The following is a 27,573-nucleotide window of genomic DNA, read 5'->3' as shown; positions in this document are numbered from 1 at the left end:
GACAGTGTCGCTACTTTCAAATTAACAAGGAGCTTTATTAAACCCGACATATTCCGCCCCCTGCCGGGCAGGATACAAATCATGCATTTTGTCTAGATGGGACCCGCGAGCTTCAGCCGTAAAGACATTCAACAATAGCGGACACTCTGCAAAAACTGCCAATAGGAAATACGTCACGTTTTTTTTTTCACAAACTTGGCCCTGTAAAATTCAGCCATCGCGAAACTAACCAACATTACTAGGGTTGAGCATTAGGCTTGTTGGTATTGCATTCTAAAACTGGTACAGCGCAACGTACAAAGGAAGAAACAAGCCGAGTCGGCCAGCGCCCTGTTCCTTTATCTGGCCGGCTCGGCTTGTTTCTTCATTTGTATGTTGCGCTGTATCAGTCTTAGAAACAACGTTAAACTTATTGCACCCCCATACCTTGCTGGTGAAGCAGCGCACTGACCCGGACACAGTGAATACACACACTCCCTGCAAAAGGGGCCCTTTTGCAGCGAGTGTCTTGTGTGTCTTCACTGTGTCCGTGTCAGTGCGCTGCTTTATCAGCAAGGTATGATGATCAATCACCAACTAGCTCAACTTTCCACATTATTGCACCACAGCGGCCGACCTATCTTTGGCTAACTGCGTCACAACGCACTGCACGGCCAGCGTGCCTGAAAAGTGTCCCAAAAAGAACCGAAATAAGTTACAATAAAGTTAGGGCTCTTAGAAAGCGGCGGATGCATGCGCGCGACGCATGCATCCGGCGCGTCTGCCGTGCCATTGGCTTGTTGCTAGGTTACGCAAGAAAAATAAGTCCCAAAGTATATCTTTATTTGCGTAAAGTAAGTATATTCGTAAAGCTTTTTAACTTTAGCGAGAAATAAGTAAAAAATAAAACAGTGTTAATTCATTTCACATTCTCTTTTCCGGTGCTCGTGTCAGCTAAAGGCTGATGTGATTAGTAGCGTGACGTACTTCCTCTTACCCGTTTTCGTGGACTGTCCGATCTTGTTTAATTTCTTTCTCTATAGCCGGCCACTGAGTAGAGGACAGAGATCAATGAACCCAGTGCACAGCTTGCGCGTCCTCACGCGTTCGGGGATGACATCGTGCATGCGCACTCAGACGTACTTCTCCTAGCCAGCAACGACCCGGCTAGGGGGGCTTTAACTCGAAGGTGTCAAAACTAGCTACCCAGGGCAGGGAGAATACTGAAGGCGTGTGGGCGCGGTAGGCATGCGGGGAGCGCCCGACATCGAACTGAGTGGCGTAATTGGCGGAGAAAGCCGCGTGTGGTGCAGCGGAACGCAACGCAGACTGCGTGTATGTGCGTGCGCCGAGGAGTTCCCGAAATAAAGAACGTACTTCACAAAATATTTGTACCAGTAATTGACATCAGCGATCAGCTGTGACTTCATGAGCACGAGCTCGACTGACGGCCACACGCCTGAGGCGAAGTTAGGATCAACGAGTGATCAGCTGGCTACTGCCGTGAACGCGTAGCATGTTCGTATGTGCGCTTACCGGATACAACAAAGTAAGCTAGCATGTGGCGTCAAGTTGATAGAGGCTCAAACTAATTTTGGGCAGGACAGCCTTACCTGACATTGACATGAATCAAAGTCTGGTATCAAGTGCGATACCGCAATAGGTGCGGTATCGGAACCTAGTGACGACCCAACACGCCCATTGGGCTGTGTGATAGGTGAACATGAAACACGGCCATGGCCTCGACCAGCCCAAAATTTCAAGTAAGCATTTTAATGAAGCACTACATCGAGAAAATGTCTGCAAAGAAACTTTTCTGGTGAGCTGGCGCTCTAAGAAAACAAAGAAATAAATTTTACCTCACATTCCCCATATTTAGAATGCCCGAGCATTTTCGGGCATTTTCGGGGCACTGTCCATGTAAATGTCGGCGACAGTGCGAGTGTCCATAGTCGGCCACCAGTGGTTGCATTAATTAGTATAGCAGGCAGAGCGTAGTTCAGGGCATCAAGTTCAAGTTGATTCACATTTTCCCGCACATGATAACATCCTTAGGGACGTTATTACACTTGGTGGTCCCGTAGTTATTAAGCTGTCTAGGGGACCAGCAACTACTGTGCTTATCAAGTATAGATTGCAGCAAAATATGAAAGGAATACATGAGCAATAAATATTAACAGGAAAGGTAGAGGAAACGCAACGGTACAAAAGTAAACACAATCAAATATAATACAACATGATATAAATTTATGACAATATACGTTAGCGTAAGGGGGAGAACATATGCAACTGAAAAAAATACCGCAGGCTGCATGAAATAATCTAAAAAAATGAATTCAATAAAACCGAAGAAGGAAACCATTGTAAGAAGCGGTGCCACAATAAGCGAAAGCGAAACTGATGCTTTCAGGTACAATGGAAACACTTACAACTATGTGTTACATGACTTACACGCGCAAAGTAATGAAGAAAAGAAAAACGGAAGAAGCATGAAACCGGCACTATAGATAAAAAAAGAATGTCATATTTATGAATTACAGCGCTATTATTCATTTAAGTGGACATTTGTTGCGGAGGTACAGAAACATATGTACCGATAAAGATGATTTAATTTTGTGTGGTATAGAATTCCACAATCATAAGCCACAGAAGAAAGCAGTTCATTTTCCGTAGTTTTTTCGAACGCGTGGAAGAAATAAATTATTGTTTGTAGAAAACATCATAATGTTCGTATTTTGAGGAAATCATTTGAAAAACCGAGCTTAAAGTGTCATACCGTTTGAGCTTGAAGATAAATCGTGATATCCTCTATTTCAACACTTCTGTTAGTCGTAGATTATTCAGGCGTTGGTCAGTGGTTTTGAGCGCGTAAAATTTCCATGAAATGTCATTAGCCGGAGCGCTTGATTTTGAAGGCGTTGAAGGGCGTCTAGGCGACCATAGTAAGTGTTGCTCCAAGACGATATACAATAAGAGAGATGGCTATCAATGTAGGAGTAATATAGTGAAAGAATAATGTGTCTCTGGAAGAAGTTACGGTATATATTGATTACATGGCCGCCAAAAGAAACTTTCTGTATTAGCGAACGAATGCAAATATTATATTTTAAATGTTGGTCTAAAGCCACACCTGAAAACTTGGTGCTGTTAGTAGCCGAATTTTTCTTCTTGTCCTATCGTGAACACCACAGGACCCACTTTTAATAATTGAGAATATTGCAAATGCAGTTTTTGACGGATTAATACGCAGAAAGTTATTCTGCGGAAAGTTATTCTTCGTACTAAGTGAGTATCTACTTACATATAGAACTACTGAGGATCCACTCACTCTTATATAGATACTTAGTGAACATCTACGCAAGGCTGATTCGCGTAAGGCCCGCGCCCAGAAATATTTCGCAAAAAGTGTATTCCATTCTTCCAAGCTGGAAAATGCGAAAATAGTGATGGAAGCTAAACACAATGGAAACACACGAGTTACACCGGCATGCGGTCGCTTACGTTCACATAAGCCCGTGGTACTTAAAGAACGACGGAGAGCTTTTGAAGTACCCTGCGTAGCGCGTGGCATCGGAATTTCTTTTGTTCTTTTGCAATGTATTCAGGACTAACTGTGCGAATTCATTCAAATCAAACCTGGAAATATAGAATGGTCTATTACTGTGCTTTGAGCCTAGCGGCAGAATACTATTGATAAGGACAAAACGAGCACAACTCGTCAGTGAAATGGCACGTATACTATACGCCCCTTGAGCTTAGCAGACTTTAACGCTTATGTAATTTTGTGAATGCTATAATTGCAATGCAGACGAACGCGTCGACAATTTGCATAATAATTAAATATTAGTCGCGGCTGTCTGTGCACTACAGCCTTTATTAATATATTTATTATTTGTGATGATTTTACCGTAACGCCAAGGCCGCCCATCAAAAATAAATAAATAAATTTCGAATGCGAGAATATACTCACTGCACGTCACTGAAACTTCATTACTGGAAAACCATGTGTCATAAGAGAGAACCACCCTTACTCCATCTGGACACCCGATCGAAAGTCCAATGTGGCATGTCTTATTCTGGGAGTCTTCCACTGTAACAAAAAAATTCTCCTTAGAAATTTTATTTAGCGTGTAACTGAGCACGGATTACGTGCAGAAATGTCCAAGATTGAGTTTCGATTACTCGTATGTAATAGACATGGACGGCAGCTAAAAGTCTCCGATAAAATCAAATGCACGAATCTAATGACAATACGTAAACGAAATTCACAGAAGCTCATTTGTCTCTCACGCTTTCGTAGCGTAGCTTTCGTGACTGCCACTTAATCCGATGTTTTTGAGAATGTATAATTCTGCTATTGACGATTCCTACATTCTCAGATGATGTTTTGAGAAACGTTAACTACATAATAGCCAGCTTCGGCATTTTCTAAAAAAATATTAGTGCGCATTACTGCACGCAGCGTCTCGCTCCTTTTTTTCCCCACATGAGCTTAGGTTGAAGTAGGAACGATAATATTGCCGGATGCATGAGCACGTACAACAATGCGCAGGGGACAAATTTTCGTGGATTCGGGATACACGAAATTCGGACGCAAAACTTGGATACAGTTGGTCCGCCGGAAAAAGTAGATTGTTTTCCCTTTTTTGATTTGAAAATGTGACCTTTTGAGCATTCAATAGCTCTAGCTAGTTTCCAAACTACCGAGTGTTCAGTTTGCGGTACTGTCTGGGGAAATCGAGACAGCTGATTACGTGTTTTCTTTTTCTTTTTCTTTTTTACACCATTTAAATGTGTGATTGTCTTTACGATTTTGTTTTTGAGCAGCAGAAACGGGAAAAATGGCTACACACACACAATGCAAGAATATGCAGTAGGCACTTTGTTCGCAACGCTAAGCTCGACGAAGTGAGGCCCCTGTTTGCGGCCAATCCAGTTAAACTGTGGTCTAAAAGAACGATGCAATCAGAGACTCGTTATGTACAATACGAAAGGTTGTGCGAGGTTTGCCTCTGTAACATGAAATGTTTTCCTTTCTAGCATAGAGACTGAGACAGCAACAAGGCTTTTCAGCAGGATGAAAACTGCTTCAAGAAGGGTTGCTTGGATGTTCCCATCATGATAGCTTGCTTCTAAAACCGCATTTTCCTGATACTTGTACAGAGCGGTAAATATGTGTAGGCAGTATTTCTGCTCTAATGCATTATATCAACATATTGCGAGGTTCTGAAAACCGGTAGTACATGCCCGAATGTGTTTTGCCTATGAGGGAGATGAACGTTGAGAATTCATGTGGTGTTTCTAGCATACGTTGTCGTTTTCTCAATTTGATACCAAAATAAGAACAGAAGGAAGGCGGCCAAAGTGAAGAACTGACAGAGTATGCATGTGCCACTGAAGAAGCAGAGCCTGTTGGTGGTGAAGGTACAAACAGCGAGCAATAGTGAAATTGTGTTTAAAAATTAAATTATGGGGTTTTACGTGCCAAAACCACTTTCTGCTAATGAGGCACGCGGTAGTGAAGGACTGGAAATTCCGCCCACTTCAGGTTCTTTAACCTGCACCTAAATCTAAGTACACATGTGTTTTCGCATTTCGCCCCATCGATATATGGCCGCCGTGGCCGGGATTCGATCCCGCAACCTCGTTTTTAGCAGCCCAACTCCAAAAATTGTGTTTCGAGGAATGAATTTATGTAATAGTACCTCACAGCAAATTAATGTAATGAAATATTCCAAAGTCTATAGCAGCTTCCCTATAATATATTTAATTATTTTAGGAAGGGAGCCATCCTCAACGACTGAAGAGTCGAATAAATGCCGTTTTCCAACTTATTCTTTCCACTAGGCCTGGCGGTAATACAAATTGCTCTACGTTCCCCCGCGGATTGTGTGAACTGCAAACGAGGAAACTGTATGTGACATGAGGCGTCATGGCAGAACTTCGTGGCCAGTAACTGAGCGGTCATGTCTAGCTAGCGTGCCTTTGACCAAGCTCTAGCTGCGCTGTAATAAAAAAATCTGCGACGGTAGCTGCGTGTTTACATTTTGTCGCAACGCTGAGACGGCAGTATACTGTCAATAAGTTGCCTAGCGCTCCGAATAGCTGCGCTAAATTAAGATGGTTCTAATGACGCAATAAAGACTTGTCTCGAGAGTTTAAAGCAACGTTATGTTCGTGTATAGTGCTGAACGAAGACTCTTACGTAAGTGTCGTGCTAGTTTCCTGCTTAGTTGCACGTTTCGCACCGAACTATGGTAAATATTACTCTCTCATAGCTAGCGTCAGATTATTCATGATTTTAAATATTATGCAGATCCCACACACTGTGGCAATGGATTTAAGCGAAACTTTTTGTTCTGGTTGCTTTGATTGACGAAAATTAGCGGTGATGTTGACGGCGAAAACTTAATTTCTTCAGTGCTTAGGCTAACACGAGAGTGGTGAGTTGATGCTAAACGTTACCTTGTGTGCATCACTGCTGCTTGTCTGCGCAGTACACAGAAGACACAGCCAGAGTTATTTGCTTGAGGCGTTGTTGTGCGCCATATTTCATAATCTCTGAGAGGGTTGAGCATTGTCATTGCCTCACATGGCACAGCCGTACGAGTCAAAACCACAATCGGATTATGAGGCACGCCGTAGTGTTGGGCTCCAGATTAATTTTGACACCGCGATGTTCTTTAACGTGGCCCAAAATCTAAGTGCACGTGTGCTTTTTTTTTATTTCGCCCCCGTCGAAATGCGGCTGCCGCGGTTGGAATCAAATCCACGGTCAATTTGACGGTCGACCGCTTCCGTAGTGCCGCCTGGACCCTGCGGTGCGTTTCAATTAATGTGGCTCTGCTTCTGCACGCCCTGCTTAGTTTGAGCGCTTGACATATTTGCATGGTGATTATTTTTCAGAAATAACAGGAAACTACTGTACCCTACCTTCACCTTAAGCTTATCCAGTTTCCCCGCAACGGCTGTCGTATAGTAGTAGGGTGTCCTTGCCTTCTCACGTCACCTACATCCCCCACCTCGGTTGTATGGAACTGCCTCTTCTCCTTCCTCCTCTCTACAGTTTTATCTACGTTCCTGTGGACTCGGGCACTAGTAGAAAGGAAAGAGCGGCAGTTTCTGGAATGTTGTTGAGGGGTGTCACGGGTAATTACAGTTGTCAAGAGGCCAAGGTGGCAACGGCCAGCGATCTCCAGAGGGCGTTGTGTACATTCGACGCGGTTAGGTCCAACGAGTTTCTCGCGTCACCTTTCCTCTCTGACTCGCTCCGGTTATGCAAACACACGCTCTGAGCCACCCCCGACGCGGGGTGCCAGGCAGCAGCAGTAGCAATGGCAAGGTCGAAGAAAGAGGCAAAGAAAGCTTCACTTTATAAATGGTAGGCGACCCTATAATTTTTGACTAAGGTGTCTCTTAGTACTCAAATCTCGGAGTTGGTGTTCTTTAGGTTAAGCAAGTGAACGTCTTTCCCCTGGCATGATATGCGGGCGAGGAGCGAGGGATGGCAAGGAGGGATCACAGCGCACGCCACCTGGCAGGGCAAAGCCCCTTGCGAGCGGCGTACGAAGCGCACCTCTCCGGTGGGGACGTCAGAGTATTAATGAGCGCGCGCGCGCGCAGCTGTTGCGAGCGAGCAAGGTAAGAGCCAGGAGAGGAGAAGCGAGAGAGGAGAGAGTAGCGTCACATCCGCTCTTCTAGTTAGATGTTCAGTCTATGCCACCAACTGTTTTCTGTTAATTAGCTGGTTAAATATCATGCCACTTTCATGTGTCGACGTCCTTAGGGATGTCATTACTTCCGCTTTCTATTTCCGGGTTTTCAGAAATTTCGCCAAAGTGGGGATGACATGACGGGGCTCTAAAAGTTACGATTCTGTGCTTTGGTATGCGGTAATCAGCGATTTTTAATTAATTCTAATTATTGCAGACATTTCGGTAACTCAACTCATGACTAAACTTATACTCTGATATCATATCTATAATAATACCCACGAATCCTGTTCTGTACTGTTTCTTTTTTTCAATTTTCTTCTGATTCATATGGTATTTATTCCCTGTCTTCTCAGGAGGTGAACCGACAGTGCTGTGCAAGAAACCAAAGTGTCACTCGATGCTCGGGCTATTCAAACATCAGGAAATGTTTACCTAACCGTCAATTTCACGGCCCTAGACGCCACGTTTATCATGATTGTAGAGCGATTGTGATTGTTTATCAGGAGCGCAGTAGCTCACTTATACTCACATTTTCAGTCCGTGTCTTATATTCCGTGTCGCGAAGCCAGACGATCACATGAATACATGCCTAAGCCAGAGCCCTCTTACAAAAAGGAAGACAAGTCCAGGTCCATTTGGTGTGCGGACAGGCTGGTATGCCAGCCTGTCCGCACACCCAGTAACGCATACCCAGTAACGTGGTAGCCTATAAGACCGCAAGAGAATATCTTCTAGACTACGAATCAGACCCGTGCCAGCCAGCTCACAAACGTAGCAAAGATCAACTACCGTGGCATTCCCCTCCGATCAGCATCAATATCCGAAGAGGAGATTAGTTCGACGAACATTCAGAACTCGACTTCGAAAAATCAGCTCTCCACGAAGAGGCAGAATGGAAAACCGTGCTCACGAATGTGATCTCCGTTGAAGAGAACCCACTATCCACTGGCAATGGCCGAGCAGCAATGGCCCGTTTTGCGGAGAATCAGGACCGGCACAGCGGTACATACAGTAAGACGATCGCTCTTCGAATATCATTAACCGGCAAGCATACCAGCAGGGACATGAAGATCCATTCCATGATAGCCAACAACGGCGAAGCTAGATGAACGTCGCACACAAACTCTAGACAAACACAATCATGAGCACATCCGCACGAGCCATGCCCCTCGTTCCCGGTCCACAAGCGGCAAACCTGGAGCACCTTACACGGCAGTGCTTGGGACTTGGTGGGCACTGGGTAATCAAGACCTCCCTATTGAGGAAAGACAGAATTCTTTTCGAGAGTGGATTTACCCGACAGGACAGCCGCAGAAGTGAAAAGAAATACTGAAAAGCGTCTTGAACTTCTTAAGGAAAGCGCAGCTACACTACTTTAAATAAACCTGACAACCCCGCCAAACAGCAAAATATGAGGACCGATGTCCATAGTAGTTCTCTGGCTCCAAAAAAATATTTAAAGCAACAACATCTGGTCGCAGCCCCAATTTCTTTAAGCGATGAGAGGTACAACGCATGTAGCGGATAACGAAAACGTTGCAACGGCTACAGGTGTCGATGCCTGCTGCATGCTGCTTGCTCGCTTTCAGCGCGATGGTCTTTCCTTTTTTCTGTGGATCGCTCCTCCGACCAAGACGAGCAGTTGTGAATACCTCACCGCGCGAAGCGGCTCAGCTTGATGTTTCATAACCAAGCGCCTAAATCAGTTACGCTGGTCTACAATGTCCCCCATAGTGGCTGAGGGACGCGTTTTTCCCTGATCTGCATGCATCTGTTGTAATCTGTCATTTTGTCTTGCTCACTCATAAAAGCTTCACGTATACCGATATCCACAGTGTGCGGCATCTGTCTCTTATTATGATAGCAACTATCTGGACACTTCAGGCGCATTTCTGCAGTAGTCATCGGCGTCGCCCTGATGTTCCGCATAAAGTCCAAATGTGATAATATCGTCGCCGCGCGCCGCATGCTGTGTGTGCGAGTGAAATCATGTGAGTGTGAGCCGACCATGATGGCTCAAATACGAGCGCGCAAGGGAAAAAGCGGGGAGTAAGGGCGCCCTCTTTCATCGCGCGCAAGGCAACGGGGTGTGTTCTTCTCCAGCGGCGACTGCATATGGCGCGACTCAGTGCGGTCGCGTGGGCACTATCTTGCAAGCGTCTGCAATTTGGACAAAGTACGCGGAGAGCTGACAGCTTCGTGTGCGCTGAGTACTGGTCGCTTAGTTCGCGTTGAAACGAAAGGCAGCACGAAGGTCAATTCACTCGCTGCTGCTGCTGCACTTCCTCGCGCCAGTATTCTTACAGCGAATGTGCGCGGTCATCGAGTGAGATGTGTTCATGTTTTCTTGTGCTCGCATTACACCATACTTGTTAATTTAGTTAGTAAGCGAATGTTTACGAGTTTATACGGCCGATAAAACTACTACCATTTCTTCGTTTAGCTGTCCACAAATTTGCTATCGCAAAAGATGCTTCGCCTTTCGGGCGAAACTGTGACTTTCACTTTTTTGTATCACTTTAATCGTCTGGAACATCGTGACAAGCATATCGTCGGACGAGACTTTCTCTCACACGCAGATAGAATACTATAACCTAGTGCCTTTTAACAACATTGATTAGTTCTTCTATGGCGTCTAAATACAGTGTGCCATCAAAACCACAAAATACAAAGATATAATGCAATTTTCAATGTAGATAAACGAAATATTTGAAACTATACCTGCAATTTGTATAGCAAATGCTAATGCACTGTGAAAGTTGCGGCTCGGTTTTTTAACTACACATTAGTATTCAGTGGCTTAAGTTCTTCTTTTGCTTTATATTTCAGAAAGTTCTCCGAATAGTGAGTGGAGCTAAACACGCATTCGAAGTGTTCACCCACAGCGCCGGCTTGGCCTTCCAACTTGTTTGTTTCTTTATCAACCAGTGGCAGTTGTCCTCTCATGAGAGACAGTCACTACGCTGCACTTTATGCGATATTTTCACCTCCATTTCTCCTTAAAAATCTCCTTGCAATGGACGGATTTGTTGTCCCTTAAGCCTCCTTAGCCCGTTCCATACTTTCGTCTCCTGTGTGTATGAGGTTATGCCGGACAAGAACCTCTCCCAGCTTGCCTTCTTAGCTTGCCGTCGCGTTCGCGTTTCCCGTGATTTACTGTTTTAAGTTCTATCAAATTTTCGGCAGTTGGGGATTGGCGAAGTATGCCCCACATTTTATTTTATTTTCTCCGCGCCTCCTTGCACTTTTCATTCCACCACGGAACTCGTCTTTTGGATGAGCTACCGCTTGATTGTGGATTGAAGTTATTTGCTGCCTCGATAATAAAAGCGGTAAAATATGCTACCACCTCATCAGTGTTAAAATAGATGATAAAATGTCGTGATAGGTAGGTCGATTCCTTAAATGATCCCAATTGGCAGAAGATGCGCAAGAGGACGTTCATGTTGAATTAATTTTAGAATTTTAAGAAAACGGTCACTTCCGTAAGGATATATAATAACGCTCCACTCTAAGTAAGGGATAAAAGCTGCCGATCCAATAGAGAGGTCTATAGAAGAATGAGATTTGTGAAACATATTATAATAGGTTGGTTCGATGTTATTGAACAGGCATGTACCTGCATTTACTAAGTTTTCTATGAATCGACCTCTCGCGTCGCATCGTAAGTCTCCCCACATCGTGTTGTCTCCCCACATCGTGTTGTGAGCCCACATAGTGATGTAAGGCTCTAGAAGCTGATCAAGGAGATTACAAAACCCCGATCTTTTTTTTCGAAGTGATGATTCGAGTGCATATAAATGGAGCACACAGTTACCAATTCACTGAAAAGAATTGTACGAACTGACACTGTCTCAAGGGGCGTCTGAAGGGCCACATGTTGACAAGCTACAAACTTGTCAGCAACTATTGCTACACCACCGGACGACGCAGCAACGTCGTCTCGGTCTTTCCGGAAAATAGTGGAGCCGGAGAAATTTTGTGTAGATTTAAGATGTGTCTCCTGAACACACAGCAACTTTGAATTATGTTTGTGCAGGAGCTCTCTAATATCGTCGAGTTATGAAGTTCTCTAGCATTCCATTGTACTGTATGTGTCTCAATTATGATAAATGTGTTTAGTGCTATCCGCTGGGGCGGCAGAGCTACGCTAGCTGCACCTGCCAAGTGGGCGGAGGGTGTCACTGGCGGCTCACTGTGTGTGGACTGAATGTCGCCGGAAGCCGTTGTGTCGCTGCCCCATGCCACGCCACACCGCCAAAGCTGCTCTTGGGCAGGTATGACATCCGCCTTTCTGTCTCTCTAAATGAAATATTCTCTTTGACTTTGATAGTTCCAATTTCCTTTTCTGTCTTCCATGACGGGCAGAACGGCGAGTAGGCGGTGAGCTCCCCATCGGACTTGACACAGTGTGGAGTATTTTCATGGGATTCTGATGGATGCTCACAGCACTGCATTTAGCACAGGTTTGGCGGCCTCGGCAATTCTGTGAACTGTGGCCAAATCGCTGGCATTTGAAACATCGCAGAGGATTTGGGACATACGTTCTGATGTGGATCTGCACATATCGTGCCTCGATAGTGTGGGGCAGGATGCTTGAGCCAAATGTAAGTATTAAGTGCTTGGTATAGACCTATTTGCCGTCTCGACACATCTTATTTCGCTTGAGATTAATCACACTTTGATCTTTCCATCCTTCTAGAAGTTAAGCTTCGGTTAACTTTATCAAATAACTATCGGAAACGACGCCTCCAATTGTATTCATGGTACGGTGTGGGGTCACTATAACCGGTATGTCTCCGAATGGCACTAGCTTAGGTAAGTTTTCATGTTGTTTCTTGTCACGGAGCTTCAGAAGGATATGACCGCTCGCCATGCATCTTTGATGGTTCATAGCCTGTGCCAAGAACTTCAGTGACTTGCCAACTACTAAAGGTGAGATCATTCTCACTGTCTTTACTGGTTTCTCTGAATGTATTACGTGATATCTCGGAAAGTTTTCTTCCTGCTGTCCAAAAATCTGGAATACTTCTTCAGTGCGCCCTCATTCCTGAGGGCGATCAGCAAGCAGGGGAAAGAGCTTGCCATAAGTAACATGTAATTTTCGGCAGTGGTGCCAGCCGCCCACCATGGAGCCCAACAAGGGGACGTGGCAGGATTTGTGTTTAAACAAGTTACGTACAGCTGCGTACAGCTGGCCCACGACCAGCTGTAAAGCAGTACCAGCAGTAAAGGTCCAAACACTCGGCATTAACTTAACCTCCAGGACCGAACTTTTGCCCGGACAACGCTAAGCCGCGTACGGTTGGACTCGGCAGAGAACCTTCATGTGCTCGGGTATGAGGCGTCGCAACACACCAAACGCCTGCTGACACAGACGCCCCTGCGTGGAGTACTGCTTGCTTAGGTCAAACTTTTTTCTGCTCAACCTTCTTCCCTTCATGTCGCTAATGAATATATTGAACTGGAATTAGCATGGAAATGGGGAGTGTTCAGCGATACCCAAACAGCCTTCAAATTCTGCAGGCACCACTGCGGCATGGTAGCTATGAAAAGTTTACTTTAAAAATAACATATATCGACAATCGCACTGTTGCAAACGGACATGATATTATTTTTCAGTGGCTGCCTTGTCATGTGGCATTTTCGACAAGGACATTGCTGATGACACTGCTAGATCAGCCCATGATAACGCACACAATATGCTCATATTGATATCAAGAACTCAAAGAACCAGGGAGCTTCAACAAAGTGTTCGTGACGTCATGTTAGCTCTTTGAAAGACTCCGGAGTCTTTTGCAGTGTAATATGCAGTGTAAAAGGTGTATAAACAAAATAATCGGCATAATTCTATAGTCTCCATCTCCGATGAACTCCGCAAGAAAAAAATTCGGCAGAACCCATCTTACGGTGACTACACACGGTAATGCGTTCAGCGTTGAACAACATGTAGCAACACAACTCATTTCCAGCGTCAAAACCAGTTAGTACAGCGCCTGCACTGCGGCTGGATTTCTCTTTGGCGCTTCCATAAGAACACTCGGCGCCATCTAGTGTCACCGTCGCGAAGCCTCTGTGTGGCCTCCGAAACGCATGGCATGCCGGTGCGTACGAGTGCTGAGAACCTCGCCATGCGGCAACTGGGTTTTGCTCCGGCGCTTCTTCCTCGACAAAGTGCGCCATCCAGTGGCGTTGCCGAGAGGTTCGCGCGTGTTCTCCAAGACGGCAACCGTGGCGTGCCGGGGCCTGCGAACGCCGAGAATTGTCGTTCGCTTACCGCACACAAAGTGGTACGTAGTGGTACATGCACAGTGACCCAGTTTGACGAGAGGTTCGTTGAAAAGCGGCGCATACCCAGTGCATTTGCGACACAGCCTGCTAATGCGTCAGGTTGCTGTCCTTGAGGAATCCTTGTCGGGTGGGTTCGATTTTGCTAAGCACCGCATAAATTTAAGGGATCTCTTTTGTCATTGTAGATAGGCGAATACGTAGTTACCCAACTGGCGTCCGTGGTTACTCAGTGGCTATGGTGTCGAGCTGCTGAGCACGAGGTCGCGGGATCGAATCCCGGCCACGGCAGCCGCATTTCGATGGGAGCGAAATGCGAAAACACCCGTGTAATTCAATTTAGCAGCGCGTTAAAGAACCCCGGGTGGTGAAAATTTCCTGAGTCCTCCACGACCGCGTGCCTCATAATCATAAAGTGGTTTTGGCGCGTAAAACACTAAAATCTAATCTAAGTCGGCGTCAGAGACGTTCATTTTGAAGAGTGGCACACACCTACTGGCACATGCCTAGTGACCGAACTTGGCATCAAAGAGGTTCATCGGAGACCAGCACAGACAAAGTGGCGCATACCCAGTACTCGAAGTCGGCGTCAAGGAGTTCCAATTGAAAATCGGCCCCTACCCAGCCCCGCATATGTAGTGACCCATGTAGGCGCGAGAGACGTTCGCTGAATAGCGGCACGCATGTACACATTGCCACGTACTCAGTGACCCAACGTGGCAATATAGACCTGTTGGTACGCCATAGTAAAGCTTATGAATACCGCAAGAGCTTGAGAAGAATATGAAAAAAAAAACAGAGCGCTGCTTCGCGCTATGTCTTAACTGCCCTGTAGCGGCGAGAGCAGGCGGGATCGGCGAAAGTATGCGCGAGCGCGGAAGGCGATTTCCGGTCCAAATGCATTCTGCTGCGCTGTTCGCTTCAGGAGGCGACTGACGCCGCCATGTGGTCACGCCTACGCGTTGTGGTTAAAAATTGCAAGGATGTACACATTTAAATATGCGTTACACAAATATGTATGTGTTACCACATAGCATGACACGCTGAGGGACGCTTAAACATATAATTCGAAGGTTGGTTCTATGGTAATATTTCTTTATCTATGAGGCTGACAAGAAGAGGTGAACGTGCACAAGTGGAGAACGCAAAGGCATGTTCTAGCTCCTAAGAAAAATGAAAAGAGGTGCACAGACAAAAGAATTGTCATACTTTTGTGTCTGAAGCTGTTTGCATTCCTCATACGCGTTGGAACATGTATTTGTCCAAATTATAACTAGCTTAAACATCTGCCTTAAAAGGAAGATTTAGCTCGGCTGCTCCTGTCTAAATGCACGTAAAAGGAGAACTCGTTTTTGACGGCAACCACTGCACTAAATTTGGCAGTATTTGTTGCATTTAAAAGAAAAGCGTAAAATCAAACATCTAGTCACTGTTGGTTTCGAATGCTTTAATTACGTCGTCCATTTTTTATGAAAAAGTGGCAAAAATAAGAAATTTTTAGAAAAAGAAACTATCAGGTTTACAACTCTCAAGCTCAGCAACGAAAAATGATACCTTAATTCTGTGAATTGCATCTAATAGTACATTTAAAGCGGGTACAACTGACGTGTTACAATATCAAAATGTTTACTAATACGTAAATACATCATTTGCAGAACCCTTGTAAACAACGTAAGGAATCCACGTAAGATATAAAATGACATATCGAATTCGTCCGCTTTCAATTATCCAATGGGCGCCGTTTACAGAACCGCGATATCTGTTTTTGATGCAGAGCTACTAATTTGTAAACTTCAGGCTTCAATATTTTTCACGCCTTTGGATATTTGAAAATTTTTTAAACAGAATTCAGACCATAAATCTAAATTCCGATTGCAATAGTCACAAGAATACAGCTTTTTCTCTCAAATGCAACACATTTCATTAAAATCGGTTCAGGGGTTATCTCAGAAAAACGTTTTTGCGTTTTACGTATATTTGAATAGACCACGTCCGAGTTGGGCCCTAGCTAAAGCTTCCTCATACGTAAAGAGCACTTTGGGAGGGGCCGAGCTATCCCAGTGAAAGTTGCTAACCGGGGGACAAAACGTGGTGCCGGCCTCTGCGATTGGTCCGCTTCCCGTTGCTTAGCTTGCGGAGCTCGGCTGGTCGAAAACCACGGCATTGTGCAATGGGAAGTTAAAGGTGTGCTTGAAGCGGATCCTCAGCGAATAAGAATTGCAGAGCGATATCGCATACGTGGCGGAAAGAGCTCGACAATGGTATACTGTCTCGCAAAAAAATGTTTATTGTGAGAAAATAAATTCATTCTGCCCAGCCGTTTCGAGTAGCCAATGCCAGAGCCATCGGCAGACAGCCATCTTCTATTCCTTTCGGATAAGGGCAGTCTTCATATTCCGGAAAAAAAATGTCAATTTTGTTTGGCATATGAATGCATCTTTAGCGCGTGCACGTCCCGTTCAAGTGGTGAGTTATTAATGCGGTTTTGGAACGACTGCGTGACAGTAAGGCGAAGTGGTCACACCAATACCGGAGGGCTATATACAACGGCGAAAAAGGCGTACAATCAGAAATATTTATTAAGTTTCTTTCGGCTTAATTGTGCACCATAAGTACGTACAACTGAAATGAGATAAGAGATTTTCGCGCTTCTCGTGACGTCGGGTGACAGAGAGGCGAAGTGGGCATGGCTCGAAACTTCTTCTACCAATCTGGAGCGCTAATGGCACAAATGCAATAGGAACACGTTGGAATACGTCTAGGTTATAGCGCCCTTGCTTCTCCTCCACCACCTTGGCGATTTAGCTTAGCTTTGTCAATGCGTCATGCGTCCACTTCGTCTCAATCGCCGCTTTCGCAGGAAAACGGACTCCGCGTAACCTCCGAACGTGTTCCCCGCAGGCGCCGTCACTGGGACAGCACGACTTCTCTGGTGGTGGCGACGACGGCTTGAATGTGCCTTCAGAGTGCATGAGCGCTATAACGTAAAGCTATTCCAAATTTTTCTATTCCTCTTATGCAATCAGCCATCCGCGATTGGTCAAAAACTTTTTTGAAACGCCCTCACTTCGCCTGTCTGTCACGCCACGTCAAAAAAACTTTATAGCTCCCCAGCCGACGTGAAGTGTACACACTGATTACACATGATTGGATCGAACAATACAAAAACAGTCATTTATAATTTGACGCCTTTTCACCATTAGACCTCGGCTACTGGTCAAAAGCTTTAAGGCTGCACCCACTTCAGCTGCCCGCCACGCAACGTCACAAAACCGCGAAAACTCACCGCGTCAAAGTGAGGTTTAGGCGTTAAAGATGCATTACAATGCCGAACAAAACATTTTCCTGAATTTTTTTCTGAATAGTCGAATGCTGCCCCGTCCCGAAAGGAATAAAAGATGGCTTACGCCAATCGCTAAGGCACTGGCTACTCGTACCTGCCGGAGAGCATGGGTTTATTTGCGTACAATAAAACTTTTTGCATGGCCGTGTAACGTTTTCGAGTGCTTTCGGCACGTTTACGACCTCGCTGTGCCAACTCTCCTTTCCTGAGGATCCGTTTTAGCAGCATTCTGAACCTTCCGTTGCATGCCGCCGCGATTTTATTCCAGCCACCGCAAGCTAAGCAAGGGAAAGCGGACCAATCGCAGACGTCGGCACCACCCTATTCATCCGGTTAACGAGGTTCAGTGCATTGGCTCGGTCCCATGTAATCCCTCTACGCTTGAGCGTGCTCCTCGCCTCTTGTCAGCCAATTATGTAAGACAAGCCGCTCAGTGTAGGCAATGTTATTCGTTTTTAAAGCAAACAAAAGTGACCGACCTCCTATAAATGAGGAGAGCGTTTGATTGGTCTCTTCAGACAACCCTGCCGGTCACCGCCCGATGCTTGCGTGGCGGTTACGCAAATTCGACGTCAGGAGATTGGAATAAAACCATATTAGAATAGTTTTACCTTACAAAGTCAGACCTGTTCAATGCATCTAAGTGCGCCAATTTCTGTCGGCATAAAGATTATGCCAATACAAGGCACATATCTATGGGATGCAAAGATGCCGTGACACTGGCAATGAAATGCTATAAATTTGCCTATTTCATTCCTCCCCCTGTGGTGCAAAGCAAACTAGCCCGCACATATGCTCTCGCATAGCCGTGCTATGCAATGTGACAAATACTGTATAGGCTTTGTTATGGTTGCCACCGATTGTTACGAGCTGGTACCTCCAGTTGCTATAGGCACGGCGTTTCGGCGAGCTTCAACCGCCTCTGCTTGGAGCTCGAACCAGATTGACCATTGAAGAGGTTTCGCCAGGGAAGACAGAATGGTGTAAAAACAATATCAGAAGTTTAATACGCCGTTACGGGTTAGCGGGGCGCTCCAATACAAAAGGTACCAACAATGTTCAGCGTACGTGCCCCTGCACGCATGAGCAGCGAATATGTGTCTTTGGCGTCTTGCCGACCTTCTTATGTCCCACATCATCAGGGCAACCTTTTTCTCCCTTGATCCCTGGTAGAGGGTAGTGTCAGCACGCTGGTCAGTTCACACAGAGGAATACAGAGAAAGAGCACTTCCTGGCATTTCACACAGAGGAATACGGAGAAAAACCCACTCACTGGTGTAGGGGTGGTGGTGGGGATAGCGTAGGTAACGTAGAGTGAACACACTGGGCAACCCATACGCAGGAATTCGGAGAGAAATCACCCTTTGGCGTAGAGGGGGTGAACGTAGGACAAGGGAGAGTAGGATTTTCACTGGTGCATAATGCCATCGCATGCATCCGACAGACAAGTCTTTTCATGTTGACGAGCGTAACGAATAGGCACGTCGTGTCGTAGGCGCTTGGCGCCCGTTTCCTTCATCGTGGCACACAGTGAACCGTAACAGCTTGAGTTTATTCTTACTTATTCTTAATGTACCGGCCGCTTCTTGGCCAATACCCTGTTGTGGGCATGTGCAATTGCATGGAAATCGTCATCATTAGACAACATGTGCACACGCTTTTCGGCGAATTCACCATTTGTAGGTATGTGCCATATTGTGGATAACATAGTCAACAACTCGCAGGGATCATGTCACAGAGCAAGCTGGTGTTGGAACGATATGTATCTCCCACTTTCGCCTATCCCTCCATCTTGAGCGTATACGGGAATTATCGCTCTCATAACCCGCCGTGGTGGCCTAGTGGCTTTCACGATGTGCTGCTAAGGCCGAGTGTGCTGGTTTGAATCCCGGCCGCGGCGGCCTCATTTCGATAGGGGGCGAAGTGCGACAACGCCTGTGTTACGCGCAGTAGGTGCACGGTAAAGAACTCCAAGTAGTCCAAATTAATCCGCAGTCCCCCACTATGGCGTGCCTATTATTCTTACCGTCCTTTGGCCACGTATATAAAGAGCAAGAGGTTTATTAATGAATTAAGGTCATCAGAGTCAACATGCAGACTCGCTTCTTCACCGATCCACCATTGTGGGGATGTGCATGCCACATTACGGGAATCATATATAATAATCAAGACGCGACGATCATCTCTGAGAGCTAGTTGGCGCTCCGCCCGATATATGGCTAATCCCTCTGTGGTGGGTATGTACCATAGTATAGTAATCACCATCATAATCAGCGTGTTGCGACCATCTGAGAGTGTTAGTTGGTGTTTGCACAAGATGACTGTACGTGCGGTCGTGGTTAGGGGGTTAGGCATTGGGCTCTCCGATGGGGGTCAAAACTTGAATGTTGCCGCCGGACACTCCTTATTTTTTTAAGTGAGTGCCAATATACTCGACGAGAACACAAACGATCGACCAAACAAGACAAAACCATGGAATCGTATGCAAACAAAGCTTCGATTTATCAGTTGAAGAGGCAAAATTTTTAGCACTTTTGAATGTCTCAGGAAGCTTCGTAGGACCTGCAATGGCATCTCGCCGGTGCCAATGAAAGATCAGTTTCAGATTATGAGCACTCATATTGTTTTGTGTCTGAGTCAAAAATGTACGATAACAGACAAGCTATGCATGAAATCATTTATGACTGTTCCTTGAGCGCAGTAACTGTAAAAAAAATGTGAGGAATGATTCAATCAAGGCCGTAAAACTTGATCATAGCAGCCTTAGCGGTTGAATAATGCATATATATATACTGAAAATAACTTCCCACACTTAAGAAAAATTTCAGTATCTAGAACACCTTTCTGCCAAATAGCAAGTTGCAAAAATATGTGTGCAAGCCTGTTTTAATTACCGAAACAACCTTTCTCTTTTTGTGCAGATTTAATTGTTCACCTAAAACATGCTTTTGATGCTAAGGGTGTTAGGAGGTATTTAGACACCTCTGCTTTGCACGTGTAGCCACCGTGTTAGTAATTGAAAGCAGCTAGTTTAATAGTAGCGTCTTTTATAATTAACAGGCATGTGTGGTTTTGAAGTGCCTATCAGCTTAGTAAATCAAAACAAACATTTTGCGGACATTTATTGTTTATTTACATAGACTAAAGATGCTCATTGATACTGCTCTGCACGCCAAGACATCATGGCTATATAAGCCTGTAAGAAGGTACATGGGTATTGCAAGCGTGAGCAGTGTTTTTATGGACGTTCCGTGCTTATGTATGGCGGTGTATTTCGGTTGCTCTCATGTTTACAGGCTGTTCTGTTGTGTTCGACGGTGGCCTAATCACATTGTAACGACGAGGAACTAAAAAAAAAATTCCGCCCTTATTCTGCGGACTTCAGTGTGACATATTGGTCTATGCAGCATCTACCACGCTTTAGTGGTTCTCCTTCTAGCTGGCGCTGTTTGGTGATTATTGACAGGAATAGCAAAGTGCTGCGATGAAGAGAACTTGCATGCATGGCTTCTAATAAATGAGTGTAATGGCATGGCTGGCCCCCTTTACCGGAAAGGGTGTCATGGGAAGGAACTCAACGCACCTATAGAATGGGCGTTTTGGTTTTTGGAAATTCCTTCTTAATGCTGTATCGACAAAGTTGGCACCTTTTGGGACTTACAAGCTTTAAAAAATTGACACGCTTTTCGACTTATCTTGTCCCACAACAATAATCGTCATGTCTTGCATCCATTTCCTTTCATTACCGCTGCGAGCTCTGTACTTCCAAGTCACGAACGGCTTGCGCGTTATCGGCGTGACACCGCATCTTCGACAGGAAAGTAGCGAGCGCTTAGTTTTCAGCATAGGAAACGCAAACAAGGCAGATGATGATTATCGTCGTGGATCAAGATAAGCCCCAAAGGTTTTTTTCATTTTAAGAGTCTATATTATCCGACAACCATAATCGTCATCTGCCTTGCATGCCTTTCCTTCCTTGAAAACTCTGCGCTCGTTACTTTCCTCGCGAGAATGCTGTGTCACGCTGATACCGTGCATGCCGTTCGTGACCTGGAAGTACTGCGCTCGCAGCGTTAAAGAAAGGAAATGCCTGCAAGACAGACGACGTATATTGATATGGGACAAGATAAGCCCCAAAGGGTGCAAACTTTAATATTGTGGGGTGTAAGGGTGTTAGGTAAAGGCACAGCAAAACGCCCTCAAGGGGGCAAATTGGTTTAAACTCTAACATGCCGAAGCATTATAGGGAAGATCGCACTGATAGTAACGCTGGCGACGATCGTAAAAATTGTAATACAGCGCGTTCTGCGTGGCAAGCATCTGCCGTGACGCGCTGTATCAGCATTTGCCTCGACTTTGCCGTCATTCAAAGTTCGTCCCACACCCATCCTCGCACAGCGTTTCCCTCAGACGTAGCTGCAACGCACGTTCGGTCTCAGATTTTGGTTGGAGTGAGCGTAGAAATTCGTTGATTAATATTGACACCTGTATTTATCTTTACCGGGCGACCACATTTCGCCCCCTAACAAATGTTATCGCACAGCGCGGGACTAACCTACATGTATCCGAAGTTTCTGGAATGTTATCGACGCTTCCATCCGCTGTCTGTGACCGAACCTTGTGTAATCTGATCGCATGTGTGCGCGACGCGAATAATGTAGATCTTTGTGGAAGGCACGCGGGTCCCAGCGATTACTCTGGAATATTCGACGACGCTTGTATAAAAGCCGACGCGCTTGACCCGCAGATCAGATTTTTTGGACGATCGCCGACTGTGTTCGCCGCTCTCGTTGTGCTATAAGTGTAGCCTGTTTTGTGGGCACAGGTTCGCCCAATAAAATCTAGTTTTGCCTTTCACAGTATTGCTACTGTGTTCTTGACGTCACGACCACGTGACATCTGGTGGAGGTGCTTTGCGTTCATGTACCAGACGCCCCCACAAAGCCGTGACCCAAGCCCGCACGCGGAAGACAACACCAACGTCGCCAAGAACCAGCGAGGTAGCCGCAGGCTGCAAGGACTGCCCCCGGAGCACGGACTTTTGCCTGAGACGACCAGGAAGATCGCCACCAAGTACACCCCAATGGCAGCCCCAGCGTCCCCCGTCGTGCTGCAGCAGCCCTGGGAGCCTTCGACGTTCCGCAGTTCAACGTTCGAGGACCCGGAAAGCTGGCTTGAGACGAATGAGAGAGTCGCTCCATTTAACAACTGAAACAGCGACTACTAACTGCGACATTTCTTCGCATTGGAAGACGCGGCCAGGACGTGGTTCGAGAACCGAGAAGCCACCTTAACGACCTGGGAGCTGTTCCGAAGCGGCTTCGCGATCCTGCAGACATTCGCAAGCGTCGTACGCCGAGAACGAGCCCAAGCGCTATTAAAAACCCGGGTGCAGCTACCTAATGAGACAACCGATATCTTCACGGAGGAAATGCGCCGTCTCTTCCGCCACGCCGACCCCGAAATGCCCGAGGAGAAGAAAGTGCGCCTACTCATGCGTGCTGTGAAGGAGGAACTTTTTGCCGGAATGGTACGAAGCCCACCGAAGACCGTCAACGAGTTTCTTCGCGAGGCTACCAGCATCGAGAAGACACTCGAGATGCGAAACCGGCAATTCGACCGCCGCACGAACTCGACAAACTACGCCGGAGTTCAGTCACGGGACACTCCGGCCTACGGCCTACGCGAGACTATCCGAGCGGTCGTGCGGGAGGAGCTACAGAAGCTGTTCCCATCATCACAGCCTCAAGTGGCTTCGATTGCCGACGCCGTACGTGAGCAACTCCAACAACAACTTGGAGTAGCCCCTGAATCGCCGCAGCCTCAGCCGCAAGCGATGACCTACGCCGCCGTCGCCCGCCGTCAAGGTCCCGCTCCACGACCGCGCCAGGGCCCCGTAACGCCGCAATTCCGTCGACCACCACCGCCGCCGCCAGCATGCCCACCCGTCGCCCAGCGCAGCTACCCGAGGAAGACAGACGTTTGGCGCGCTCCTGACCACCGCCCGCTCTGCTACCACTGCCGGGAAGCGGGTCACGTCTACTGACGATGCCCATACCGGGAGATGGGACTGCGAGGTTTCGCCGTCAACGCTCCTAGCCCGCAGCAAGGTGAACGCCCTCGCGATATCGCCGACTACCTCGCGGCTACTCAGTGGAGCTCTCGACGACCGTCGCGTTCGCCATCACCAGGCCATTACCTGTCGCAGCAGCGCCGACCATACACTGGCCCAGCCAGGGGCCGGTCAGCGAGCCCATATCCGGAAAATTTAAAGCAGCAACCGATGGAGGTGCGGTTGCTGTTCGTCGAACTGACGAAGACCCTCCGCCGCCGACGAAGGCGCCGCAGACGACATAACGGCACGCCGCCGTCCCGACGAAGTCTGGAAGCAAAGAATACGACGACGAAAGACGACCTGACGATGCGACGTTCCAGCTTCAGTTCAACACGACGCAGCCGTGATCCGAAGCCAAGACCTAACTGCAACGCCAGACAAAGAACCACCGACCTCGACGTGCTTCTTGACGGCCACGCAGTTACCGCCTTAGAGGACACAGGGGCCGATTACTCCGTAATGAGTGGACACATCGCGGCCCAGTTGAAGAAAGTTAAAACTGCATGGGTAGGCCCTCAAATTCGAACCGCTGGAGGACACCTCATTACGCTGACTGGAATCTGCACGGCAAGAATAACCATTCATGACCAGACTTACCCTGCCACCTTCCTTATCCTCTAACAGTGTTCACGAGACGTCATTCTCGGCATCGACTTCCTGAAGCAACACGGCGCAATCATAGACCTGAAGTCAAAATTGATAACGCTGTTGGAAGATCAAGCGATACCGCCGGAGAGCTCTTGTAGTCACCACGACTTGAGTGTTCTCGCAGATCAAGTGAGCATCCCGCCTCGCTCGAGCATTGTTATTTCGGTCGGCACCGAAATACCCGCTGACGTAGAAGGCGTCATCGAAGGCGACCAACGTCTACTGCTCGACCGTGAAATTTGCGTAGCTAGAGGAATCGCTCGACTGCACGGAGGAAACACAAAGTGTTGCTGACAAACTTCAGCCAGGAGTTCAAGCACATAAACAAGGGCACGACGATTGCCTACATCGAGGAAATTCTGGAAACCAGCAATAAGTTTGTCCTCTCGGATTCTGCCGCATGTGCCTCGACGAGCGTAGGACGACTGGCGCGGTGGAGCCTCAGACTACAAGAATACGACATCACTGTAACCTACAAGTCTCCCCATGATTAAGCAACAACAGCTGAGAAGCTTACTTCGACGGTACAAAGAGTGCTTTTCGACGTCATCATGGATTCGACAAACGCCAGTCGCAAAGCATCGCATAATAACCGAAGAGTGTGCTCGACGACTCCGCGAGAGCCCTTATCGAGTTTCCACGCGAGAACGTGGGGCTATAAGGCACCAAGTCGACGAAATGCTGCGCGACGACATCATCCAGCCGTCCAAAAGCCCGTGGGCATCTCCTGTAGTTTTGGTGAAGAAAAAGGACGGAGCCCTACGTTTCTGCGTCGATTATCGTCGTCTGAACAAGATCACGAAGAAGGATCGACGTATACCCCCTCCCACGAATAGACGACGCATTGGATCGGCTCTGCAACGCTAAATACTTCTCGTCGATGGACCTCAAGTCTGGCTATTGGTAAATAAGAGTAGACGAAAGAGATTGCGAAAAGACAGCCTTCATCACCCCAGACGGCCTCTACGAGTTCAAGGTTATGCCATTCGGACTGTGCTCGGCGCCTGCAACGTTCCAGCGCGTGATGGACACGGTTTTAGCAGGAGTGAAGTGGCGCACCGGTCTCCTTTACTTGGATGACGTCGTCGTCTTCGCCGGAAATTTCGACGATCACCTCAGGCGGCTTGCGATAGTACTAGAGGCCATCAAGTCATCAGCGCTCACTCTGAAGCCGGAAAAATGTCTCTTCGCTTACGATGAGCTTCTGTTCCTGGGCCACGTAATCGGCAAATCTGGTGTCCGTCCAGACCCGCAAAAGACAGCTGCCATCGCACAGTTCCCGCAACCCATCGACAAGAAGGCAGTGCGTAGATTCCTTGGCTTGTGTGCCTACTACAGGCGCTTTGTCAAGGACTTTTCACGCATCGCCGAGCCGTTGGCACGTCTAACTAAATGTGATGTTGAGTTCAAGTGGGACACGCGGCAGGCCGACGCATTTGAAGAACCTAAACGACGCATGCAGTCGCCGCCGGTACTTGCGCACTTCGCGAGTACGCCGATACAGAAATTCATACTGACGCCAGTATCCTAGGCCTCGGTGCCGTTCTAGTCCAGAGGAGAAACGGAGTCGAACAGGTGATAGCTGACGCTAGCCGGTCGCTGTCAAAAGCGGAAGGCAACTATTCTACGACCGAAAAGGAATGCCTCGCCATCGTTTGGGCTACAGCTAAATTTCACCCTTATCTTTATGGCAGGCCATTCAAAGTCGTCAGGGACCATCACGCGCTGTGTTGGCTAGCGAATATAAAGGATCCTTCAGGACGACTGGCGCGGTGGAGCCTCAGACTACAAGAATACGACATCACTGTAACCTACAAGTCCGCACGAAAACACTCCGATGCCGATTGCCATTCACGCGCCCCCATTCACCCGCCGCCGCAAGATGACGAGAATGAAGAGGCCTTCCTTGGAATGATAAGCGCGGAAGACTTCGCTGAACAGCAACGGGCAGACCCGGGGCTAAAAGGCCTCGTCCAATATTTGGAAGGGCACACCGACGTTGTCCCCAGGGCATTTAAGCGCGGATTATCTTCCTTCACGCTTCAAGACAATCTACTCGTGAAGAACTTCTCACCAGTCCGCGTGAAGTACCTTCTTGTTGTCCCGTCAAGACTTCGTCCAGAAGTATTGCACGCCCTACATGACGATCCGATCACTGGACACCTCGGATATTCCCGGACACTATCGAGGATACACGACAGGTATTATTGGCCGCGCCTGACCGCCGACGTCGCCCGTTATGTCAGAACATGCCGAGACTGTCAGTGACGCAAGACACCGCCGAAAAGGCCAGCCGGATTACTACAGCCAATCGAGCCTCCTTGCCGACCATTCCAGCAGATCGGGATGGACTTGCTGGGACCCTTTCCGACGTCAACAACTGGAAATAAGTGGGTCGTTGTGGCGACGGACTACCTCACCCGCTTCGCTGAAACTAAAGCACTGCCGAAAGGTAGCGCAGCCGAAGTGGCGAAATTCTTTGTTGAAAACATCCTGCTGCGACATGGCGCCCCAGAAGTCCTCATCACCGACAGAGGAACGGCCTTTACAGCGGAGCTCACCCAAGCCATTCTGCAATACAGTCAGGCAAGGCACAGGAGAACAACGGCCGACCACCCTTGACGAATGGTCTTACGGAGCGGCTGAATAGGACCCTCGCCGACATGCTAGCGATGTACGTCAACGTCGAACACAAGACCTGGGATGCCGTCCTGCCGTACGTAACATTCGCTTACAACACGGCGGTGCAAGAAACAACACAGATCACGCCGTTCAAGCTGGTCTACGGCTGGAACCCGACGACGACGCTCGACGCCATGCTGCCGCACGTCACTGACAAGGAGAACCTTGACGTCGCTACCTATCTCCAGCGCGCCGAAGAAGCCCGACAGCTCGCCCGCCGGCGGATCAAGAACCAGCAGAGGACCGACAGCCGACACTACAACCTCCGACGACGCTTCGTCGAGTACCAGCCCGGCGACCGTGTTTGGGTATGGACCCCGATACGCCTACGAGGACTCAGTGAGAAACTACTGTGACGCTATTTCGGACCCTACAAGGTCATCCGACGTATTGGCGCACTGGACTATGAGGTCGTGCCAGACGGCATTTCGCATTCACAGTGGCGCCGCGCACGATCTGAAGTGGTCCACGTGGTGCGCCTTAAGCCCTTTTATGGACGCTGACGAACTTCCTTATTTTGTTGTTTTCTTTGCTACGAGTGCTTTTTTTTTACTTTCGTTTGTTTGCAGCATCGGGTCGATGCTTTCTAAGAGGGGAGTACTGACACGATCTTTGCCGGGCGACCACGTTTCGCCCCCTAACAAATGTTATCGCACAGCGCGGGACTAACCTACATATATCCGAAGTTTCTGGAATGTTATCGACGCTTCCATCCGCTGTCTGCGACCGAACCTTGTGTAATCTGATCGCATGTGTGCGCGACGCGAATAATGTAGATCTTTGTGGAAGGCACGCGGGTCCCA

The 27,573-nt window shown here is 47.5% G+C and overlaps 1 protein-coding gene across 1 annotated transcript in view; it reads right to left on the bottom strand.

Annotated features, from left to right (window-relative positions):
• Window positions 1-594: 594 nt before the first annotated feature.
• LOC142588886 (uncharacterized) overlaps window positions 595-27,573 on the bottom strand; it is a 98,550-nt gene continuing 71,571 nt past the window's right edge. Inside the window, exons 5-6 of the mRNA XM_075700703.1 lie at window positions 3,950-4,069; window positions 595-662 (exon numbers count right to left, since the gene is read on the bottom strand). Of these exons, the coding sequence (XP_075556818.1) occupies window positions 595-662; window positions 3,950-4,069 (188 nt within the window). The remainder of the gene's footprint in view (window positions 663-3,949; window positions 4,070-27,573) is intronic.

The sequence above is a fragment of the Dermacentor variabilis genome, chromosome 7 (genome assembly GCF_050947875.1).
Source record: "Dermacentor variabilis isolate Ectoservices chromosome 7, ASM5094787v1, whole genome shotgun sequence".
NCBI lineage: Eukaryota > Metazoa > Arthropoda > Arachnida > Ixodida > Ixodidae > Dermacentor > Dermacentor variabilis.
This window is presented reverse-complemented; position numbering and strand designations above follow the sequence as displayed.